The 24,334-nt window shown below is 41.9% G+C and overlaps 1 protein-coding gene across 1 annotated transcript; it reads right to left on the reverse strand.

Moving 5' to 3' along the window:
* Positions 1-12,588: 12,588 nt before the first annotated feature.
* On the reverse strand, positions 12,589-14,022 carry LOC127122964 (uncharacterized). The gene is made up of 3 exons (XM_051053236.1): positions 13,418-14,022; positions 12,970-13,243; positions 12,589-12,861 (listed from the first exon to the last, which is right to left on the reverse strand). The coding sequence occupies exons 1-3, from the start codon at positions 14,020-14,022 to the stop codon at positions 12,589-12,591; spliced, it is 1,152 nt and encodes a 383-aa protein (XP_050909193.1).
* Between the last annotated feature and the right edge of the window lie 10,312 nt (positions 14,023-24,334).

Genomic DNA, 24,334 nt, shown 5'->3' on the forward strand with positions numbered 1-24,334 from the left:
ACTTAACTCATCCTGGAAGCGAGTCGACTCAAGTCTAAACTCTACATACGTTCAGCTTCCTCAGAAGTTAACCGTACGACTCCTACAGAAATGGAGATGAGAAGAGGAACACACCAACACAAGTAAACAAACATCACACACTATATCCATACAAGAGGCTCAAATAATGGGTGGGCTTTAGTCAAGAGGGAATGCTCAACCTCGACAAACAAGCCAAACTGTAAGGGGTAATCTGTAGCTCTTAACCATTAACATTGAACGTCAGGGTGAAGCTGATCAAAGTTTAAATGAGGATGAGACCTCATGCTCTTAACCCTGGCCAGGGTGAGCTCATGACACAGAAAGCGTGGGGATCCAGAAAGTGGGATCCTTTTCCACTTGACAGACTCTGGACAAAAGATCTGGGGCACATGTTTAGAAGCATCAGCACGTAGTGCGAGCATAAAGAACGACACACTGAATAACGGGGAATCGGTTACAGATCCCTACCTTCCGTCAATTGCCTCTTCTCTTAGAGGTCTTATCAAATATAACACATGCCTCTTCTTGGAGGTCTTTGAGCATAATTTTAAACAAACACAAACAGAGCCTCTGAAGGAGGACTTGCCAGCGAAATGCCTGCCAAAACGGCGACAGGACTCCAGACTACATGAAGTAAGAAGCTAACTACCTGAGTGATGTGTAAACCATAATCCAATGCTCAAGCAAGAGCTAAAGCAAGTAAGCAACTAGGGTACCTGTACAAAGACTAAACAGTTAGTACTTCAATCATAAAACCAGAAGACAAGCAGTGAAACCCTCTAACAGTTACACAATTTAATGCATAAGTGCCCTAGCACTCAAATGAGCTAATGAGCTCACCACATCAATTAAAACCCTACAAAACAAAAATAGGTCAGAACTCAATGCATTTTGTATCTCACAAGGTGAGAACAAACCCAATCATCAATGATGAGTATCCACCCCTGAAACAAGAGACAAAGTTAGTTTATGTACATCCAATCACCACAACAAAGCATAAACAAACAATGGCCTGAGATGAATTGAATCAAGATCACTCCAAGTAAGAAGTAGGGCCCTTCAAATGACCACCCAATAATCCATACTCCCATGATCCAAAACTCAACCATAAACCCCTTGCAAACTCAAGCAAAACAAGATTGCACTCAAAACTTGCTCACAATGGCTTCATACCTCTTCAAACACTTCTTAAAGCCTCCAAAAGATATGAGAACCCCAAACAAACTCCAACCAATGATCACAAGCCCCCAAACAGAACCATATGAACCCCTAAACATCAACCACCAAGGCCAAAGATCCATCATACTTCAAATACCATTCAATTACTTCAAAAGCTCCAAAATAGGCTTAAATCACTTCAACAGGTCACCACAAGCCTCAAACCATTCCAAAGTTCATAAGTCAGTAGGATCATGCTTCTAAAATCATCTCTAATGAGTCACAAATCCAATTTATAAGCCCATTAATTCATCTCAAACCAATAAGAACCTCCACTCCCTCGATACCTTATAAGTCTCCTTGAGAATTCACTTGTGTTCCCAACCTTCAAATAAGCACCAAATAATGTATGACTTGAATGAATGCGCCAATCCAATGACTCAAGACTCACAAATCAGGGATCAAACCAATGCAAAAGAGGCAAAGGCTCACACTACAAATAAGACCCCAAATCAAGTCAAAGAATGGACCAAGAGCAAACCCTAAAATTGGGTCAAAACCCTAGTACAAAGACAAGCTTCAAAACCTAACCAAATGACCAATCCATGACCCATCCTTTTGCACATCACACCTTCAAACACTCCCTCCAATTCCCTCAAAAGTACCAACATCAAATCAATGATCAAGTATCTCAACTTGCCTATGCAATGTAATGACCAAAAATATGCACAAAATGAACTTCCAATTTAGAAAATTCATATCAAATCAGAAATGCATGCAATGACTTTGGAATTTTTTTGTATAAGTTCCTTATGCCATGAATGTTCAATATGCAAAAGATCAAGTCTAGAATGATGCAAATGCTATGTGAACAAAAATGCACCAATTCAATGTCAAAAATGTGACACAAATTGTCACATTTTTCTCTATGTGTCAAAAATGATGATAACATGTGATAAAAAATCCAAACCAGTGACCAATAATTCATGCCATGTATGAATGTCATGTATGCAAAAGAGTGGATTAAAAGGTTCAAAATTGAGGATTTCACAATACATTGAATGCACTAGGTCAATTTGGCACAATATTGATTCAAAAATTCCCACATAAATATCCAGACATCAAAAATTCTTGAATTTAACACCATAAAAAAGTAGACACAAATACAAAACTATGAAACAAAATGGGACTAAATTGGACAATTTTTGGATTTTTTATGAATTAAACAAAATGACCAAAACAATTGAAATATAAAATAGAAAAAGGAGGGAAATGAATTATTTGAATTAAATCAGGAAAAACACAGACCACTGGATCTGGCGCGCATCTGAGATCAATGGTCCACGTTTAAACTAGTGAAACGCACCGTTTCACTAATTGAGTCACCTACCCCGTCAGCATTCAACGCTTGCATGGCCTTAGTCAAACGCATCTCATCCAATCAATCTTCCACACATTAAGTCACAAAACCCTAATTAAAACACAGGCGCCGGAGCTCTGCTCCGGTCGTCTTCCCCGGCGAGTTCCCGGTGGCTCCCACGGCGGCGCCACCCTAAAATTTTCCAGAAATTCACCAGACCAGTGTCATTCCACTCAGATTTCCACGCTGATTCCAAATATCATACTAGATTCTCCTAATTCTTCCTAGGTTTTGCAATTCGAAGAGGAGAAGTTTTCAGATCCAAACTTCCAATCACAATGAAATCCTTAATACTCACTCAATCTCAATTCTAACCACATATTCATGACCTACTCAACAAGATCTTCAATTCTATAACCTAAAAACAGCAAAAGAAGAGAGTGAAAATGGAGTCACCTGGAACTGGAGATCTCTGGAATCACGATCTCACAAGCTCAGCTGCTCCAGATCAACTCCTATGAACTTCCTTTGAAGCTTTATGCAAAAATAAATGGCTGAAACCTCTTGAATGCGCCTCAATTTCCAAATCCGATCATCATGATAATGCACTTGAACTACTCGATTTCTTGAGGAATAACACCAAACGATGGATGATTCTTGACCAGTGAAGTATGAGGATCAAGAATCTGCAACAATCTTTGAGATTTGTGTGAAAAAAATGCAAATTCGAAGAGAGAAAGTTTGAGAGAGTTTTCTTGAATCCTAGATCTGAAAATGCAGTTATGAGGCTTGTGATTAGGGTTTCCCTACTTATACTTCTTGATAATAACACTGATAATCATTTTAGCCATTTACTAATCATGATTAGTGAGTTGTTATGCAAATTTCAAATATGCAAATTGAGTTCCCATGGCCATAATGCACGTGCTCAGCCCCATGCTAGGATTTTAATCCACTCAAGAGCAACCAAGGGTCAGGATTTGAAGGTTGTTTTGCTTGCATCTTAAGCCAATAATGAATGGTGAAGATTTGCTTCATTTTGAACATGTGTGAAACAAGGAACATACACGCCTCTTTCATGCATGGCAAGGGCTCATTTTTACTCAAATATGGTCTATGAAGAAGGCTGAAGTGAAGCCTCGCCTTGGTCCTTTGTGAATCTTGATTTGTAGCATGATATCATCCTTAGAACAAATGTGAAATAATATGACTTTTGACCATGATTCCTTGAGGCTTAGCTTGCACAATTGAGTCAAATAATGTCATTTTGAGATGCCTTGAACATGAGGAGCACTTTGCAAAAAGAATGAACCAATTTGGAGCATTATATCAAAAGTTATGCCATTTTGAATTTCCATGCACACTTTGTGATCAAATGACCATAACTCCTCAACCATTCATCATATGGACATGAATTAGGACTTTTTGGGAAGGGGAGACAAGGATCTACAACTTTAATGTTCACCAAAAATCCATTTGAAACTTCTTTGATATTGAAAAGTCGAGTTGAAAGTGGACCAAAAACTTGCCAAATTTGGAAACTTTGAATTATAGGTCCTTTTCCATTTTTAGTAACTTTTGCCATGACCTTTGAATCTTCAAGATGGATGTTTAGAATGATGAATACCCCCCATTTGAACATGATTGAGGTGTCCCAACTCATTTCCCCACCTCATAGCCCTCAGTTGACTGCACAGTTGACTTTTGGTCCTTAGATGACCTTGAAATGTCTTGATCAACTTGAGCCTCTACCACTTGGTGAAATTGCTTCAAAATGAAACCCTAGCTCAGGTAAGCTCCTTATAATAATCATGTGATCCTCATCCCAAGAAAATACCTCATCTCTTTGAGAAACCCTAGTTGGAAGAACTGCATTGATTAAGGTTGACCAGAGGTCACAACCCTAATCCAGAGGAACTTAAGGATGAACTCTGAAACCCTTGATGATGATAGAGCCATGATGATGGCGATATATCCTTGTAGATAAGATGATGCTCAAGACCTTTGAAGAATCAAGAAACCCTAATTGGAGCCCATACCCTCAGATGGTTGATGATCAATTCATAGAGACCTTCAGGCTTGAATCACCTAACTTCCCCATCTTTTGAAAAGACTTTGGAGGATGACCTTCTCATTTTCATATGAGATGCAAAATGCAATGCCTAATGCCCTAAAACATGAAATGCAATGCCCCAAACTAGTCTCAAGAAGATGAGGGTAAATTTTGAGGTGTTACAGCTACCCCTATTCCATCCACTGTGAACCTGTCGATATGAACAGCCTCGGCTTTCAGATGATCAAGGTGAAGAGTGGTTGAATACCAAGAACAAACGAACAATTTGCGCTCCACTGGAAATTTTCTTTTTGTTATTATTTTTTCCTTTTCTTGAACCCCAAAAAAAACTTCTTTGATTTTTTTTTCTTTGACCCCTACACAAGTATTTTTCTTTCGCGCGGATGATACCTGATCACCGCATTTGAACCCCGACAACTTCATATCACTCTTGCTGCCAGACAATGAACCCCGTTCTCCATTTGAACCCCAGTCGCCTGACGATAACTCTCGATCGTCATTGTGAACCCCATTCTCCAGAAGACACCTTGGGTCTCCTTTTCTCCATTTGAACCCCGTTCTCCATTCTCTTGTGATAATTCCGTTGGCAACGTCGGAAATAACACCAACCACCACTCTGATGGCGACATACCAGAGGGTACACCTTCACAAAAGGAAGGTAGCATGTGCATTTCTTCCCTTGAAGACACCCATAACGACTTCTCTTGGCCTCGCCAAAGTCTAAGGTGACACATGATCAGAAGACAATCCTAAGGACCTCATCTTGGATACAATCTTCAATTCCAATCTCCATCTCCAGTTGAACCCCGTTCTTCAGAAAATGCCCAGCACTTCCTTTTTTCCTGGTGGACCCCAATCTCCGCGTTAATCGCGTAACGTTCTCCAATCTTCATTTCCATCTCCGAATGAAAGAATCTCTTCCTCCAATATCGTGCTACTGGGGGAATACTGTTGATTCAAAATCACGATGCCAAACTCCTCAGAGTAACATCTTCACCAACCAGCTAAACCAACTCTCAAACGGTAACCACGGCTCAAGACTAGCTTATGCTTGCAATGCTGATGCATGAGTTTTACAGCGTAATGCTCCATAACCATGGAAATGCTACGCAATTAGTTATGCAATATGATATGCTTCTATAAATGATGAATGCATAAAAAGTATCCCCCTCAGGGGACGGCACGAGCATCTCTGTTGAGGAACTCGATATCGCTCCAATCTCCAACCCTGCTTGGGATAACACTGATGCCGAGGAAAGAGTAACCCTCACTCGGGATGACCTCCACTGAACTCGATCTGCTTGGGGGAAGAAAATCTACCAACGCACACCCCTGCCGGGGTAACAGCACCCTTCAGGCCTGGCTGCTAAGGAAACACCGACCTCGAACCCGCTGGGGAGATACGGAATATTTGACACGAAACACCCGTCAACTCGTCGAACACTGGTATTCACCATCTAACCACAGTGTCAATTTTCCACTTTTGAGAGCTCCCGGACTCATCCGGTCTTTTCCGATTCACCACCTTGTACTCTCGACGTCTCCCTACTTCAAGAAAATCGACCTTCTTAGATTCGTGCCAAACCCTACGTGTTCAAACATGCATTCTGGACAGAAACCCTACGTGTTCATCAATGTTCATCACAAAATTTCCAGGTCATGAACAAATATTCCAGAAATGAAAAACGAATACATCATCATGTTCATCCTTCCAAGCACAACACGAATCTAAGATCAATTTGCTCTAATTCTCACTAACATGCATGGATCGAGCAGAATAAGTTTCATACATCAATCTTATATTCAACATATCTTGCTCGTTTCTTGATGAAATTTAAAGATCTAAAGTGCAGTGTAATCAGCATGGAAGGATCTACCATAAGCACATGATAATTGCATGAATCGTGACATTCGAGATCTCACCTTGTTGGAAGTGCAGAAGTAAAACCAGTGGATTCAAGCTCTGAAATGCAGAAACAGTTGATCCTCAACTTCTATATGATGGAATGGATGAATGCCGATAGCTCAACCTTGCACGATTCTTGTAGAAAATCCACCTGCCATTGATGATGCAAAGCTCCAACAGTTCCAAAATTCAGCTTGAAATCCTTGAATCCTTGCTTCAATCTTGTTCAACTAAGCTTGTGAATGATGATTCAACCAAGAACAAGGCAATGGATATGAAGAAAATCGAAGAAAAGTTGAGAGAAAAAAATGTGAAGCTTGGTGAATTTGATCTAGATCTGAGCAAAATGAACTGTTAATTGTGTTTCTGTTATGATTATGCTATATATATGGTGGACTAATGAAGCTCTTAATCATAATTAACCAAATGCAATTGGAATTAAGTGAAATGCAAGTGTTATGCAAATTGTCCAATTCACCCTTATGCATGAAATGTAATGCTACAGTACACGAAATGCATGGGAAATTCACATGAAATGATGTTTCTAGCCAAATGCAAGTGATACAACATGAAAACAATGCATAGTTTTTGAATTTGGAATTTCCCTCCAAAATTCAAATGGAAAATCAAATATTTTTGTAATGTAAATGCATGATATGTGATGCATGTTTTGGATAGCTCATGATAAGAGAGAAATGTTGCAAAAAATCCCACTTCATTTGGCCTTTTGGTTCAAAAGTTATACAAGTTTGAAGTTCAAATTGACTTGGCAATGATTGATCCATAACTTCTCAACCATACATGAGAAATTCATGTTCTTGGACTTTTTGAAAAGGTAAGAGCAAGATCTTCAACTTTCATGTTGGACACAATTTCATTTGAAGCTTGCTTGATGATGTAAACTTGAGGAGAAAACCTTTCCATTTTTGGCAATTTCAAATTATAGGTCACTTACTATTTTTGGAAACTTTTCATCTGACCTCAAATTCTTCATTGTGGATGATTGAAATGTCAAATGAGACTTGTATGGACATGAATGAGGCCTCTCTAACCATCTCCCACCTTCAAATCCATGATTTCATGCACAGTTGACTTTGGTTGACTTTATAGGGTTTCAGATGGATTGCATCTTGACTGATGATCTCTGAACATCCAATCTTTGGCCAAACCACATCAAAATGATCCCTAGGTCACATGAACTCAATGAACCAACCCTAGGGCTTTGCTTCAATTGGAAATGCACTTGCTTGCTTGCACAACTGGATCTCCTGACCAGTCTTGACTGATGACTTGCACTTGGGCAAAGGACAATGCAATGTTATGCAGTGGACAATGCTAATGTTAATGACCTAAACATGGAAATGTATGTACAAAATGGGAGGTGCAAATTTGAGGTGCTACACCAGGTCACTCAACCTTCCGAATAAGATTTCAAGTTTCAATCCTCTAAATATGCATTGGAAGAGACCCCTACATCTCAAAATGCAAAGATTCTTATCAAAACAAACTAACGTTTTTGCAATCAAAGCGGTAATGAAAACAAAAAAACAAAATTATTTGACTGAATATGCATTTTATTGACTGAAAAAAGATGGCTCGTAACTGAGCAGTACACAGGAAGCAATCCCTGAAAAGAGGTAATTGCGCACAAAAGGAAAATCTATCCTAATGACAATGTGAACCAGTGATCTCATCAAGTTCCAACCCGGTTACAACCCATGTGTCCTCAAGACTCTCCGTGCTTTCTGCCTTCCGAAACAAGACGTTTCCGACCGATCTCCACTTTTAGATTATCCATGTGTCATATCCAAAGTACAAACGACCATGCTAGACACAGTTGTTCGTTTCACTCCCTTTTTTGCCTGGACCGCCCTTTCGGGTTTTCAGTCCACCGGAATACCCTTTTTTCCCCAAGCCGCCCTTGTGGGGTTTTCGACCTGCCAGGTGTACAATTTTTTCTTTTTATCCCTAATTTTTGCCCGAACCTTTTTCATTTTCGTTTTTTTGGTCCACCGGGATGCCCATTTTTGCCTGGACTATTTTATTCTTTCCGTCCAGCGGGTCTCTTATATGAAGTATTTTTTAATTGCGTCTGCATTCATAGGGGATGGAAAATCCTCACCATCCATGGTCGTCAATAACAAGGCTCCGCGAGAGAAAACCTTCTTGACCACGAATGGACCTTCATAATTGGGTGTCCACTTGCCCCGACGATCGTTCTGAGGAGGAAGGATCCTTTTTAACACCATATCTCCCACATGGTACACACGAGGTCGCACTCTTCGGTCAAAATCACGCTTCATTCGCTGCTGGTACAACTGCCCATGACAAATGGCCGCCAGCCTCTTTTCCTTAATCAGGCTCAACTCTTCATACCGAGTCCTTACCCATTCAGCCTCTTCCAATTTCACATCCATCAGGACTCTCAATGACGGAATCTAGACCTCAACTGGTAGCAAAGCTTCCATCCCATACACAAGCGAGAAAGGTGTTGCCCTAGTAGATGTACGCACTGAGGTTCGATACCCATGTAATGCAAACGGCAACATCTCGTGCCAATCCTTATAGGTCACGACCATTTTTTGCACAATCTTCTTAATATTCTTATTAGCCGCCTCGACCGCCCCATTCATCTTTGGACGATAAGGAGAAGAATTGTGATGCTCGATCTTGAACTCCCGGCACAGTTCTACCATTATCTTGCTGTTGAGATTAGAACCATTATCAGTGATGATTCTTTCGGGAACCCCATATCTGCAAATGATGTCTCTTTTCAAGAACCTGGCCACGGCCTGTTTCGTCACGTTTGCATAAGACGCCGCTTCCACCCACTTGGTGAAGTAATCAATAGCCACTAATATGAATCGGTGCCCATTTGAAGTCATAGGCTCAATCTTTCCGATCATATCAATGCCCCCACATAGCAAACGGCCACGGAGACGACATCAAACTCAACGGATTCGGAGGCACGTGAATCTTGTCAGCATAAATCTGGCATTTATGACATTTCTGCATGAAGTTGAAACACTAAGCCTTCATTGTCATCCAGTAATATCCAGCCCTTATCAACCTTTTCACCATCGCACTCCCGCTGGCGTGGGTACCAAACGATCCCTCATGCACCTCTTTCATCAATTGGCTTGCTTCTTCGTCATCGACACATCTGAGCAAAACCCAATCAAAATTCCTCTTGTACAAAACCCCATCTTTATTCAGATAGAACGCCATGGACAACCTCCTCAGAGTCTTTCGGTCCTTCTTAGACGCTCCCTCGGGATACTCTTGGGTCTCCAGATAACGCTTGATGTCATAATACCACGGCTTTTCATCATCAGGCACTGCTTCGACAACAAACACATAAGCCGGTCTATCCAACCGTCCCACCTCAACACTAGGAACTTGATTCCACCACTGCACTTTAATCAATGCGGCCAGAGTAGCCAAGGCATCTGCCAAAGGATTTTCTTCCCTCGGCACACGGTGAAATTCCACCTTGGTGAAGAACGTCAACAATCTCCTCGTGTAATCCCGGTATGGAATTAAGTGGGATTGATGCGTATGCCATTTCCCGTTAACCTGGTTCACAACCAAAGTTGAATCTCCATAAATAACAAGGTTCTTGATTCGCAAATCGATCGCCTCTTCGATACCCAAGATACAAGCTTCGTATTCAGCCACATTGTTGGTGCATTCAAATGTTAGTCGGGCAGCAAAAGGAATGTGGGATCCCTTCGGCGTAACCAAAACAGCACCAACTCCGCTACCATTCAAGTTAACGGCCCCATCAAACATCAGAATCCATTCGGACTCAGGGTCAGGCCCCTCCTCCGGGACAGGTTCCTCACAATCTTTCGATTTGAGAAACATGATGTCCTCATCGGGGAACTCAAATTTCATCAGTTAATAATCCTCAATGGGTTGTTGGGCGAGGTAATCAGACAATACACTCCCCTTTATTGCTTTTTGAGAAGTGTACTGGATATCGTATTCAGTCAAAATCATTTTCCATCTCGCAACCCGTCCGGTCAATGCTGGCTTCTCAAATATATACTTGATCGGATCCATCTTGGAAATCAACAAAGTGGTATGAACCAGCATATACTGTCTCAGTCGGCGAGCATCCCATGCCAAAGCGCAGCAAGTTTTCTCGAGCAGTGAATATCTTGTTTCACAGTCGGTAAACTTTTTGTTAAGGTAGTAAATTGCATGCTCTTTTCGACCAGACTCGTCATGCTGCCCCAGTACACACCCCATAGACCCCTCAAGGACTGTCAAGTACAAGATTAACTGTCGCCCCTCCACAGGAGGCATCAGAATGGGAGGCTCCTGCAAATATTCTTTTATTTTTTCAAATGCCGCTCGACAATCATTATTCCACCTGACCGTTTGATCTTTTCTCAACAACTTGAATATGGGTTCACACGTGGCTGTTAGATGAGATATGAACCGTGAAATGTAGTTCAATCTACCTAAGAAACCACGAACCTCTTTTTCTGTTCTCGGCTTAGGCATTTCTTGTATCTCTTTTGCTTTAGCAGGATCAACCTCGATTCCTCTTTCACTTACAATAAACCCCAGCAACTTGCCGGACCGCACTCCAAAAGTGCACTTATTCGGGTTCAACCTCAATTTGAATTGTCTCAACCGGTCAAACAACTTGGCCAAGTCTACCAGATGCCCCTCTTCTGTTTGGGACTTCGCTATCATGTCATCAACATAGCATTCGATCTCATGATGGATCATATCATGAAACAAAGTCACCATAGCTCTTTGATATGTGGCACCGGCATTCTTGAGACCGAATGGCATCACCTTATAACAAAAAGTGCCCCACGGTGTGATGAATGTTGTTTTCTCCATATCATCTGGCGACATTTTAATTTGATTATAGCCAGAAAAGCCATCTATGAAGGAAAACACCGAGAAATGAGTTGTATTATCTACCAACACATTGATGTGAGGTAATGGGAAATCATCTTTCGGGCTAGCTCTGTTCAAATCCCGGTAGTCCACACACATCCTCACCTTTCCATCCTTCTTCGGTACTGGCACAATGTTCGCGACCCAAGGCGGATAATTAGTGACAGCCAGGAAACCAGCATCCAACTGCTTTTGTACCTCCTCTTTGATTTTCATGGCCATCTCGGGTCGTGTTCTGCGCAACTTCTGCTTTACTGGAGGACAATCTTCTCTTAATGGCAACTTGTGTACAACAATATTGGTATCCAACCCTGGAATATCTTGATAAGACCAGGCGAAGATATCAACATACTCTTTCAACAGTGCTACCATTCTGCTCTTGACATTCATCTCCAAAGTGGCCCCAATTTTTACTTCCTTTCTGACCTCCTCGGTGCCCAGATTAACAATCTCAACTTGCTCCTCGTGCGGTTGAATCACCTTCTCCTCTTGTTTCAACAACCTGGCTAACTCTTCCGGCAGTTCACAATATTCTTCGCCTTCTTCTTCGGCATGATAGATCGGGTTGTCGAAGTCATATAGGGGTGTAACAGAATTGTTATCAATGAGATTCGGAGAATAATCGCATCTCCATGAATGTTGATTCATGCGTTGCTTTAGAGTCAGAACGAGACAAATTAAAAGGAAGGAAAATGAAAATAAACATTGCCATTTTTATTATATATTTTTTCTTTTTAACTGCAAAAATAAATGAAAAACAGAGAACACCGCTTTTAATGCGAAAAACATCCGTTTATTAATGATGCCAATATTGTTAAATGAAACACATGAGGTGGCCCCTACAATGGACCATTACGTTTCGGGCAAAACATATGGCTTTCATGCAAACAGAATTAACAAACAGAAATATTACTCTTCACGCAGAGTGATAGTGATGATCTTTTCGGCTTTCCAGTTCTGGATCTCCATTCCTGGTACGCACAGTTTTATCCACGAGTCGAGCTCGCAATCACTGTCAGTCTCTTCACCCACAACACAGATACGGCCTGGATCTAGCATTCCAGCACTGGTGAATATGAACGGTTGGCAACGACCTTTATTCTGTCCAGACAAGCCTTGGCCTGACTGATAACCAATCCCAAACTTATCCTACTTCACCGCAACATCTATCACTCTTCCCCAACCTGGGGCCTCTCGACTTTTCACCACCTCCACAACCTGTTTATAAGAAGCAATGGACGGCTTCTTCTCTCTTTCGGCAAAAATGACATTCTCCACCTTGATGGTTTCAAACGTCTGGCTTGGTGTTTCGAATATTTCACCGTCCATTTCCACATACTTAAATGATGACAACTGGCTGACAAAAATATCCTCCTCACCGCAAACTGTCACGACTTGCCCGTCCAAGATGTACTTTAACTTCTGATGTAGAGTCGATGTTACTGCCCCCGCAGCATGTATCCATGGACGGCCCAATAAACAGCTATACGCCGGCTGAATGTCCATGACACAAAACACAGATTTGAACACCTCAGGACCAATCTTTATGGGGAGCTCAACTTCCCCGAACACAGCCCTTTTAGAGCCACCAAACGCTCTAACCACCAGATCAGTAGGCCTCAAAATCAATCCCTCACAGTCCAATTTAGCCAAGGCCTTCTTAGGCAACACAATGAGTGACGAGCCCGTATCAACCAAAACATGCGAAAGCACAGCTCCTTTACACTCCATCGATATGTGTAGTGCCTTATTGTAATTGCGCCCGTCCATAGTAAGATCGAGATCAGTGAAACCCAACCCATGGCTGGCATTAACATTTGATACCACTGTCTCTAATTGATTGACTGTAATCTCTTGCGGGACGTAGGCCCTCTACAAAATCTTCGACAAAGCATCTCTATGACCTTCTGAACTCAACAACAAAGATAAGATCGGAATTTTGGACGGAGTCTGCTGCAAATGATCAACAAGTTTGTACTCAGACTTCTTAATAATTCTCAAAAACTCCTCGGCTTCAGCGTCAAACTCACTTTCCGGCTCAACAGGCGCCTGTGCCGCTCTAGGAGTATCCTCATTCACCACTTGCTTTCCTTTTGCCCTGGCTAAAGCCTCAGCCTTATCTCTCTGTTCTTTTTCTACATCACCACCTCTCAACGTGTTAGGCGCAAACAACCTCCCGCTGCGAGAGAAACCACTAAGCCCGGCATTGTCCACCTTTGAAACGGCGGTGTCAACTGCAGCCTGATCTTCCTTCTTTTCCCCGTTGCAATACACATCACCACCATAGTCCCATGGCACAACACCATCACTTTCATAAAAAATAGGTCCAGGTACCGTGATGGTAATTGGAACCACATTTGCCGACACTGACAAGTGGACAGGATCGAAATAAATGGTTATCGTTGAAATATCCTCATTCTCCAAAGCAACTTTCTCGAATCGGAGACTTCCCTCATCCATCATTTTCTGAACCGTCTCCCTCAATGTTACACACCCATTTGCAGTTACAATACAAGCAGCACAGTAATTATCACAACCAGGAAAAACTTCATTCTTTAACAAATGACTCTTGACCACAGACATTGGGGTCCTCAACTGATCCACATCCGTCACCCCGATTTTACTTTTATCCTCAGAAATTACATTCACCATCATCTGACCGTGTGTCGGTATGGGATTAGCACTAACATTCGACGTTGGTGCAAAATTGATGGCTTTGGAATCCACCAAGTCTTGAACAACATGCTTAAAGGCTTTACAACCCTCAATATTATGCCCGGGGAGCACCAGAATGGAACTCGCACTTGACGTTCTCATCATAACTTGCAGGCCTCTGATTTGGTCTTAACGGAGCTAACGTCCTCAACTGTACAAACCCGAGATCCTTCAACTTCTTCAACAGAAGGGCATATGTCATGGGTGGCCTATCAAACTGGCGATCTTCCATCCTTCCCCTAACTTGGTACCCAACCCTTTGTGTTCTCCGTTGAGGTGGCTGTTGTTGTTGCTGTTGTTGTTGTGCGGGTTGATTACCAGCAGGAATCGTTACTGCAGCAGCATGCTGGTAGTAATGATCCCTACCGTGTCCTCTTTGGGCATACACAGCACTTGAGTCACCCTCTTTCTTGCGCTGACCATTTCCGAAGGGCTTCTTCAATCCAGACGACGGAGCATTTCCTTGTATTTTTTCCATTTTCAACCAGCTTTCAATCCTCTCACCATCCACTACTATATCCGCAAAACCAGTAACTGGACATCCCACAATCCTCTCAGCAAAAATCCCCTGAAGAGTACCCATGAACAAGTCTGACACCTCCCGATCCACCAATGGGGGGTTGAACCCTGGCAGCCAACTCTCTCCACCTTTGTGCATACTCTTTAAACCCCTCGTTCGGCTTTTGAGACATACCCTGCAACTGGGTACGGCTTGGTGCCATGTCAGCGTTAAATTGGTATTGTTTGAAGAAAGCCTCCCCCAAATCCTGCCAGCTCTTTATATCCGACGATCTCAGCTTGGTGTACCACTCGAGAGACCCGCCAGATAAGCTATCCTGGAAAAAGTACATCCAGAGTTTCTGATCCATGGTGTAGGCAGATATCTTTCGAACAAAGGCCTGAATATGAGTTTCCGGGCAAGAAATTCCATTGTACTTATCAAACGTGGGCACCTTGAACTTTTGTGGGATCACAATCCCCTCAACCAGCCCCATATTTGTCATGTTAATAGTCCCAGGAGTGGTATGGCTTTCCAGAGCCCTGATCTTTTCTACTAGTACCTGAATCTCTTTGTTCGACGGTTGAACACAATACTGACCGAACTGCTTATTCAGCATAGAGAACTGATCCTCTTCTTTATCCTCCACAGCCCCAAAGAAAGGAGAAAACTGAATTTCCTTCAGAGTGTTGCCAACATGACCTGGGCCATTGCCTGCAGCAAAATCAAGACCACCACCATTGTTGAGGACTACACCACCATTAGTTGCCTTCTTTCTGGGATCGCCACCATTCCTAGAACCACCAGGACCACTGTTGGAGTTACCCTCTTGATTATTGCCCTTATTGGCAATCGAAGTCAGCTCAAGCTTCTCCACCTTCTCGGCAATTGCTTTCTGCCCCAGGGCGAACCCTTGCATGGCGTTGATCAACTCACTCATCTTCTCTTTCAGCTCGAGAATGTCAGCATTGGATGGATCCATCATTCTAGGTTTGTTGCGTCTGGTAAAGTATTTGTGTGGACGAGCTACGTGTAGAGGGATAACTCTGCGTGCGCGAGCAATGATTCCTGAAACAATCGAACACGTTAGAAACCGACACCTGCAAAATAGAGGACAAGTTATTATGATTCATGCATGAATGCAATGTCTATCCGTATGAGGAACATTCTGTCCTTCGATCCTGGCTTCATTGAGACGGATAATAATTCGACAGCAACATTCTGACATCAATCATCTGGCTTTGCCGTATGGAACAGAAAGTTATGCTTTAGCAACGATATCACCCGACCATGTGTGTGTTACGTAAGTGTAACACGGAAAAGAAAATAAAGCTTTGAGATCAACCACTGAATGATAATAACCACTGTATAGCAAAAGTGCGCAACACGCGCGAGAGTCATATATCATATCTGATGCAAATCAACTTTACAATCCTCCAGAATCAGAAAGAAATACGAGCAAGTGAATTCCGTCAACATGCCTGACGGTAACCCAACACACGATAACAACTACAATAAAAGTCTAATCTGAAGAAGGTTCCACATAAGGCTCTGCATCATCAACCATCCCGGTAAACTTCATAGTGAACCTGAGCTCAGTGTTCTCCTGCTGAAGCCTTCCCACCTCTTTCTGATGAATCTTCATCTAACGGAAATAATGGTCCCTCTCAGCAAGATAGTGATCTCTCTCGGCCATAATCTTCGCTTTCTCTTCTTCCTTAACCCTCAGCTTCGCTTCCTACTCTGCGGTAAGGGCTTTGGCTCTAGCTTCCCTCTAAGTCTTCACAAGGACTTATCTCTTCTTTTCATCTTCAATGACCTTCAAAGCTCTAGCCAACTGTTCTTTGGTAAGGTCGTGCTCATTCGTAGATGACTCTAAAGCTTGGCTGATCTTACAGTAATAGGCGGTGTCTTTCTCAAAACGCTTCACCTCCTGAGCATGTCTCTTAGCCTGGTCTTCTGCTTTCCCCTTGACTTCCTGATTAGCCAGTTAAATTCTAGCAACACTCATTTCTATCTCAGTCTTCTCTGCTTGTAGTTGATCTCTTGCCCTCTTCATCTCAAGAAATTCTTCCATACTGACAGAAGAGTGTGGCTCCTCAATCAACGGATACCAAAGATCACCCACAGGAAATGGCAGACAAGTGAGCTCAACCCTCTTTCTGAGCCAATCATCAAATGGAGGAAAAGACCTGTTATTAGCTCTACCAAAAGGAATCTTGCCTTTCCTTTGAATGTTGCGCGTGCATCAGACACTTGTCCCAACAATGACTGATTACCCTCAACCGGGAAGTAGAAAGACTCCTGAATCTCACGCTCGAGGGGAGGAACCTCCATAGCAAATCCCATTTGTCTCTTAAGAAGCGTCGGGTTATAATTAATACACCCTTGAACTCCTATAAGGGGCACATTGGGAAAACTCCCGCAACTGTAAATAAAGTCTTGTCCAGCCACATCAATGTGAGTCCAAGCTATGTCCTTGGCTCGCAAACCCATCAACTTGGTTTCCCAATTAACAGTATGGTCAAGAAAGACAAAGGCACCCTTGGAAGGCAAGTATCCCATGAACCACTTATATAAAATTTGAGCACAACATCTAACCAATCCTCCATGGCGCTTCTCGTTCCGATTATGGACCGAATAATAAACATCCCCAACCAAGGTAGGAATGGGATTCTTCTGAGCAAACACCCGGATGGCATTAATATCCATAAAATTCTTCTGATTAGGGAACAAAATAATTCCATAAATGCTTACGGCAAGCAAAGCACAAATAGTCTTCCAATTACCCAGGACAACATGTTCCTTGGCTTTGGCCTCCAAGAAACTCAGATGAAAACCGGGCAACTTTCCTTTCTCCTTCAAACCTTTCTTAGTCACTTCCGGGCTCAAATAAAGAGCACGAGAAATCTCAACAATATCAGGTTCTTCCTTGGTAACATAAAAAGGAATCTGGTTTCTGACCCGAATGCCCAAAATATCGGCATAATAATCCATCAAAGGTCCCAACAAATAGTCTGGGAAGACAAAACATCTCAATCCCGGATCATAAAACTAGAGAAGAGTATGGATGGCACTCATATCCCCATCTGTGAGCCTGAAAACCATCTTCGTAATACTGCCATAAGCCTCACGGAACATCCCCACATGGTCAGGCGTAATCAATGATATCATACCCTTCAGCGCGCTAATCTCTGGATCAAAGAAACTGTAGACAACATCATATTTTAAGTCGGTCCTCATACTTGGAACAAGGATGTCTCTCAACCAGAATCTCAATCAAGAATGTACCCTGCATATGGATAAACATGAGTTAGATGCGGATAAATGCAAAATGGGAATGATGCAGATGCATGAATGCAATTCATAGTGCCATTCTCCAAGACATCTAAACACCAACTGTACTGGATTCCGGTCTCAGGACTGATCACAACCGTCCAAGGGACTAAGTAACCACAAATCCAACTTGGGGGTTCCGAAATAAACGGAACCGGAGGATACATCACCATCATCACAGGAAAGTCACTGAACGGATAGCAACAAGATCGTCTGAACAAGTAACCCCAAATCTAACCCGGGGGATCCGAAATAAACGGAACCCGCCAATAAATACCACGGACAGAACTCCGGCGTGTCAACAATAAATATCCATCAATCCAACTTATAAATAGAAACCCAGATCACGAACCGAACTAAAGTCACCATCAAAGAGTCACCAACAGAACCTGTACCTGTAGGAACCAAACCCCTCCCCTCACAGGTGAATTCTAAGAAGGTCATCCTAAGTAGATAATTGGTCTCGACAATCGGATGAAATACTCAACGGGTTTGCCCTTTCGGGAGTGTCGTGCAGCTCTCATAAAATCATCTAAACCAAAGATCCTGGAGAGAACGGTCACCGAAGTCAACAGCTCAAAAGAGATAACCCAACCATAGTGGAAACTCCACAAGGAAGAGCTTTCTCAAAAGAACCTCGTCCGACTGTGGTATGTCACGTCGCAACAACATGTTGATCTAACATGAGAGGAGACATGAGACCACGTTAATCCTAGGTGTATACCCGGGCTTGGGTTTTAGCCCCGCTCAGAACACCCACCCCCAAATCAGAGGAACCACACCTGTCCAGAATCCAGCACAGTGATAACATGATGCATGCAAACATATATGCAGATATACATATAATCACAGTATAATAATCACAGATGCAATAAATAAAGCAGTAAAAGCAACCCAAACTAACCTAAAAACTACACTAGAGAGTGCTAGGATTGACTCGCTTAGGGAAGATGGACCAGCAAGAGGTCAACTAACGTCCCCAGCAGAGTCGTCAGCTGTCGCAATGCGAAAAACAACCGGCGGGGAAAATACAGAGCCGCCACCAACGCTATTCATCCTATGACGGAAAGGGAGCGCAAGACTAACCTAAGAAAGGGAAAGGAACGGTCTTACGACCAGAGATTACAAGGTACGAGAGTCGGTTACGCAAGGAGAAGGATTAGCACCCCCTCACGTCCGCCGTACTCGACGGGATCCACGCTCAGAAGATATCTCAAAGAAAAGGAAAGGGCTGCTAATAAACTGCTCAAAGAAACTGCACCAACTGGAACAATAAACAGGTGGGGGAGAGAAAGAAGACGGAGGAAGTGGACTCGGCAGAATGTCGCATCCTGTGCCTACGTAGTTTGTCAGAGACAAACATCAGAGTCAGCGTAGTTCGGGGAAAGGAGACATGCTCGCTAAGACATCGCATCCTATGCCTACGTATCTTCTCTATCCAGAGGAGAATCAGAGAACTCGTAGCTCGGCTAACGCACGCTGAAACAAGACACCAAAAAGGGACGCTGAGACGTCAAAAGAAACACCCAAAAGGAAAAAGAATGCCAATACATGGACTTATATCCGACTCCCAACAATAACAGACGCTAACCAGCGAACACCAAAGAAAAAGGTTATCAGAACGAACCCCAACAAAGTAACCAAATACCCAGAATAAACTCCCGATATGTATAACCAGTCACCACAAATGTACCCCAAAGATGAACCCTAAGTGAATAACAATCATCATAAATGAGCCCCGAGGATGAACCCCAATATGAACCCCAAATAATAACAGAAGAAATCCCCCAAGGTATGGACATACAACTCACACCAAAGAAAACAAAGGCACAAACCGGCAAACACAAGTTGGGAATAAGGGTAAACAAACAGAGACTCAACAATAGAAGAGGGAAAGAGGTAACAACACAAATATAAAAGAAAACAACTAAGGGGTGAACACACGCGAAAACAAAGAAAAGGGTGCCGGGAGAGATTGCTCTCAACCTCCTGCCTACGTATCTCATCTGGTATGAGAATCAGGGCGACGTAGTTCTCCTTACCAGGGGTAAAACACTCTCCTAACCAGAGACCGGGGAAACAACAAACTAATAGGGAGACTAAGACTCGAGCCTAATAGTTGTCATGCATTCAATATCCCTAAGTCGAGGTTTCTAACAAGAACTTAACTCATCCTGGAAGCGAGTCGACTCAAGTCTAAACTCTACATAGGTTCGACTTCCTCAGAAGTTAACCGTACGACTCCTACAGAAATGGAGATGAGAAGAGGAACACACCAACACAAGTAAACAAACATCACACACTATATCCATACAAGAGGCTCAAACATTGGGTGGGCTTTAGTCAAGAGGGAATGCTCAACCTTGACAAACAAGCCAAACTGTAAGGGGTAATCTGTAGCTCTTAACCACTAACATTGAACGTCAGGGTGAAGCTGATCAAAGTTTAAATGAGGATGAGACCTCATGCTCTTAACCCTGGCCAGGGTGAGCTCATGACACAGAAAGCGTGGGGATCCAGAAAGTGGGATCCTTTTCCACTTGACAGACTCTGGACAAAAGATCTAGGGCACATGTTCAAAAGCATCAGCACGTAGTGCGAGCATAAAGAACGACACACTGAATAACGGGGAATCGGTTACAGATCCCTACCTTTCGTCAATTGCCTCTTCTCTTTGAGGTCTTATCAAATATAACACATGCCTCTTCTTGGAGGTCTTTGAGCACAATTTTAAACAAACACAAACAGAGCCTCTGAAGGAGGACTTGCCAGCGAAATGCCTGCCAAAAAGGCGACAGGACTCTAGACTACATGAAGTAAGAAGCTAACTACCTGAGTGATGTGTCAACCATAATCCAATGCTCAAGCAAGAGCTAAAGCAAGTAAGCAACTAAGGTACCTGTACAAAGACTAAATAGTTAGTACTTCAATCATAAAACTAGAAGACAGGTAGTGAAACCCTCTAACAGTTACACAATTCAATGCATAAGTGCCCTAACACTCAAATGAGCTCACCACATCAATTAAAACCCTACAAAACAAAAATAGGTCAGAACTCAATGCATTTTGTATCTCACACGGTGAGAATAAACCCAATCATCAATGATGAGTATCCACCTCTGAAACAAGAGACAAAGTTAGTTTATGTACATCCAATCACCACAACAAAGCATAAACAAACAATGGCATGAGATGAATTGAATCAAGATCACTCCAAGTCAGAAGTAGGGCCCTTCAAATGACCACCCAATAATCCATACTCCCACGATCCAAAAATCAACCATAAACCCCTTGCAAACTCAAGCAAAACAAGATTGCACTCAAAACTTGCTCACAATGGCTTCATACCTCTTCAAACACTTCTTAAAGCCTCCAAAAGATATGAGAACCCCAAACAAACTCCAACCAATGATCACAAGCCCCCAAACAGAACCATATGAACCCCTAAACATCAACCACCAAGGCCAAAGATCCACCATACTTCAAATACCATTCAATTACTTCAAAAGCTCCAAAATAGGCTTAAATCACTTCAACAAGTCACCATAAGCCTCAAACCATTCCAAAGTTCATAAGTCAGTAGGATCATGCTTCTAAAATCATCTCTAATGAGTCATAAATCCAATTTATAAGCCCATCAATTCATCTCATACCAATAAGAACCTCCACTCCCTCGATACCTTATAAGTCTCCTTGAGAATTCACTTGTGTTCCCAACCTTCAAATAAGCACCAAATAATGTATGACTTGAACGAATGCGCCAATCCAATGACTCAAGACTCACAAATCAGGGATTAAACCAATGCAAAAGAGGCAAAGGCTCACACTACAAATAAGACCCCAAATCAAGTCAGAGAATGGACCAAGAGCAAACCCTAAAATTGGGTCAAAACCCTAGTACAAAGACAAGCTTCAAAACCTAACCAAATGACCAATCCATGACCCATCCTTTTGCACATCACACCTTCAAACACTCCCTCCAATTCCCTCAAAAGGACCAACATCAAATCAATGATCAAGTATCTCAACTTGCCTATGCAATGTAATGACCAAAAATATGCACAAAATGAACTTCCAACTTAGAAAATTCATATCAAATCAGAAATGCATGCAATGACTTTGGAATTTTGTCGTATAAGTTCATTATGCCATGAATGTTCAATATGCAAAAGATCAAGTCCAGAATGATGCAAATGCTATGTGAACAAAAATGCACCAATTCAATGTCAAAAATGTGACACAAATTGTCACATTTTTCTCTATGTGTCAAAAATGATGATAACATGTGATAAAAAATCCAAACCAGTGACCAATAATTCATGCCATGTATGAATGTCATGTATGCAAAAGAGTGGATCAAAAGGTTCAAAATTGAGGATTTCACAATACATTGAATGCACTAGGTCAATTTGGCACAATATTGATTCAAAAATTCCCACATAAATATCCAGACATCAAAAATTCTTGAATTTAACACCATAAAAAAGTAGACACAAATACAAAACTATGGAAAAAATTGGGACTAAATTGGACAATTTTTGGATTTTTTATGAATTAAACAAAATGACCAAAACAATTGAAATATAAAATAGAAAAAGAAGGGAAATGAATTATTTGAATTAAATCAGGAAAAACACAGACCACTGGATCTGGCGCGCATCTGAGATCAATGGTCCACGTTCAAACTAGTGAAACGCACCGTTTCACTAATTGAGTCACCTACCCCGTTGTAGCGGTGTATTCGTCGCTATATGATCTATTGGTTAAATCATAAGCAAAGCATACAAGGAATTAGAGTCGCCACCGCACTTTTATTTATCCAAAGGACTGGCTAAAAAGTGAACAAAAGCCTAAGAAGTTTTACGCGTAGAAAACTAATAAAAAGATCAGAGAGTCTGGGTAAGGGGTAAATTACGCAATGGGAAGGTGTTAGGCACCCACTACGTCCTAGGTACTCCTAGGGAGCCCTTTTCACACTTGTTGTAATAATTGTTATTTGTTATGACATAAACATTGTGCAAACATGATTGGGATGATGAGAAAAGAATATACAATTTTTATTATTTTTGTGTTCGAACGGATGAACCCGTTGCCTACGTACCTTCCATCAAAGGTAAGGGTCAAAACGCCGTAGTTTGGCTAAAAGATTTCCAAAAGTTGGTGGATTCAATTTTAAACAATAGCACTGAGGCTCTTCATTATCAATGGGAGAAAACTCGACCAAGACCAACATCCACCATGCGAGGATAGCTTCGACGTACTAGAGGGGTTAACCCTGTTTTCAGTACGGAAGTCTTATAGTCGACTCACTAAGGATAGGGTGAGGTTTACATCAACCACAATGATAATTGAAACCTATGGCTAATGCATGAAAAGATTTAACAATGGACAAAGCCAAAACAAGTGAATGGGTGAAGTTAATTGATTGTGATTATGAAAGTGGAGTCAAAGTATGATTAAGATTGATTCAAGAGAAGTGTTATGAAATGGAGTTTGAAAAAAGTCAAGGACTTGGGGTCCAGGTTTTTAATTTGAAAGCATGAAGATGTTTGCACAATATCTATCTCAAGTTTTAAAAGTAATGTGTGAAAAGGTTTAGGACATAAATGGGATGAATGGATGAAAATGGATTGTAAAACTTCTTAGAGGGTTCACCTCTTGAGATCATATAGGAGATGATTCAAGTGTGTCCTTTGGAATAGGCAATAAACAAATGATATTGGATGCCACTCAATGGTCTTACTCCAATCTCACAAACAAAAGCGGATACCGGATACCACTAGATGGATTTACACCAATCTCCTAAAACAGAAATGGATATCAGAGGCCACTCAATGGACTTATACTAATCTCCTAACAAAATGAAACTTGGATACCGGATGCCAATCTGTCTGGACTTATACCAATATCCAACATATGATCATAGGAAAGCAAATGCCAACTTGCAGGGACTTACAATTGCATCCTCACATAAACAAACAAAAGCAAAACATGGATGTCAGATGCCAATCTATCTGGGCTTACTCTAACCTCCACAGTATGGTCCTAGGAATACAAATGCCAACTTGCAGGGACTTACAATTGCATCCTCACATACAACAAACAAATGCATCAAGCAAAGATAAGATGAGTGGCCAATGAGATGGTCTTATACTCACTTCCATATCATAGGAGCAATGGCCAATGAATGGTCTTACAATTGTCCTCAATGGGTAAACAACAATGATAATGTCACAAAGACAAATGAGATGATCATGCACTAATGAGTAATTAATGATGGTAAATGCACAAAGCATACAAGCAAACATGTGCATATGAAGTAAGCAATCAATCAATCAAAGGCAT

Source organism: Lathyrus oleraceus, chromosome 2, assembly GCF_024323335.1.
Source record: "Lathyrus oleraceus cultivar Zhongwan6 chromosome 2, CAAS_Psat_ZW6_1.0, whole genome shotgun sequence".
Lineage (NCBI taxonomy): Eukaryota > Viridiplantae > Streptophyta > Magnoliopsida > Fabales > Fabaceae > Lathyrus > Lathyrus oleraceus.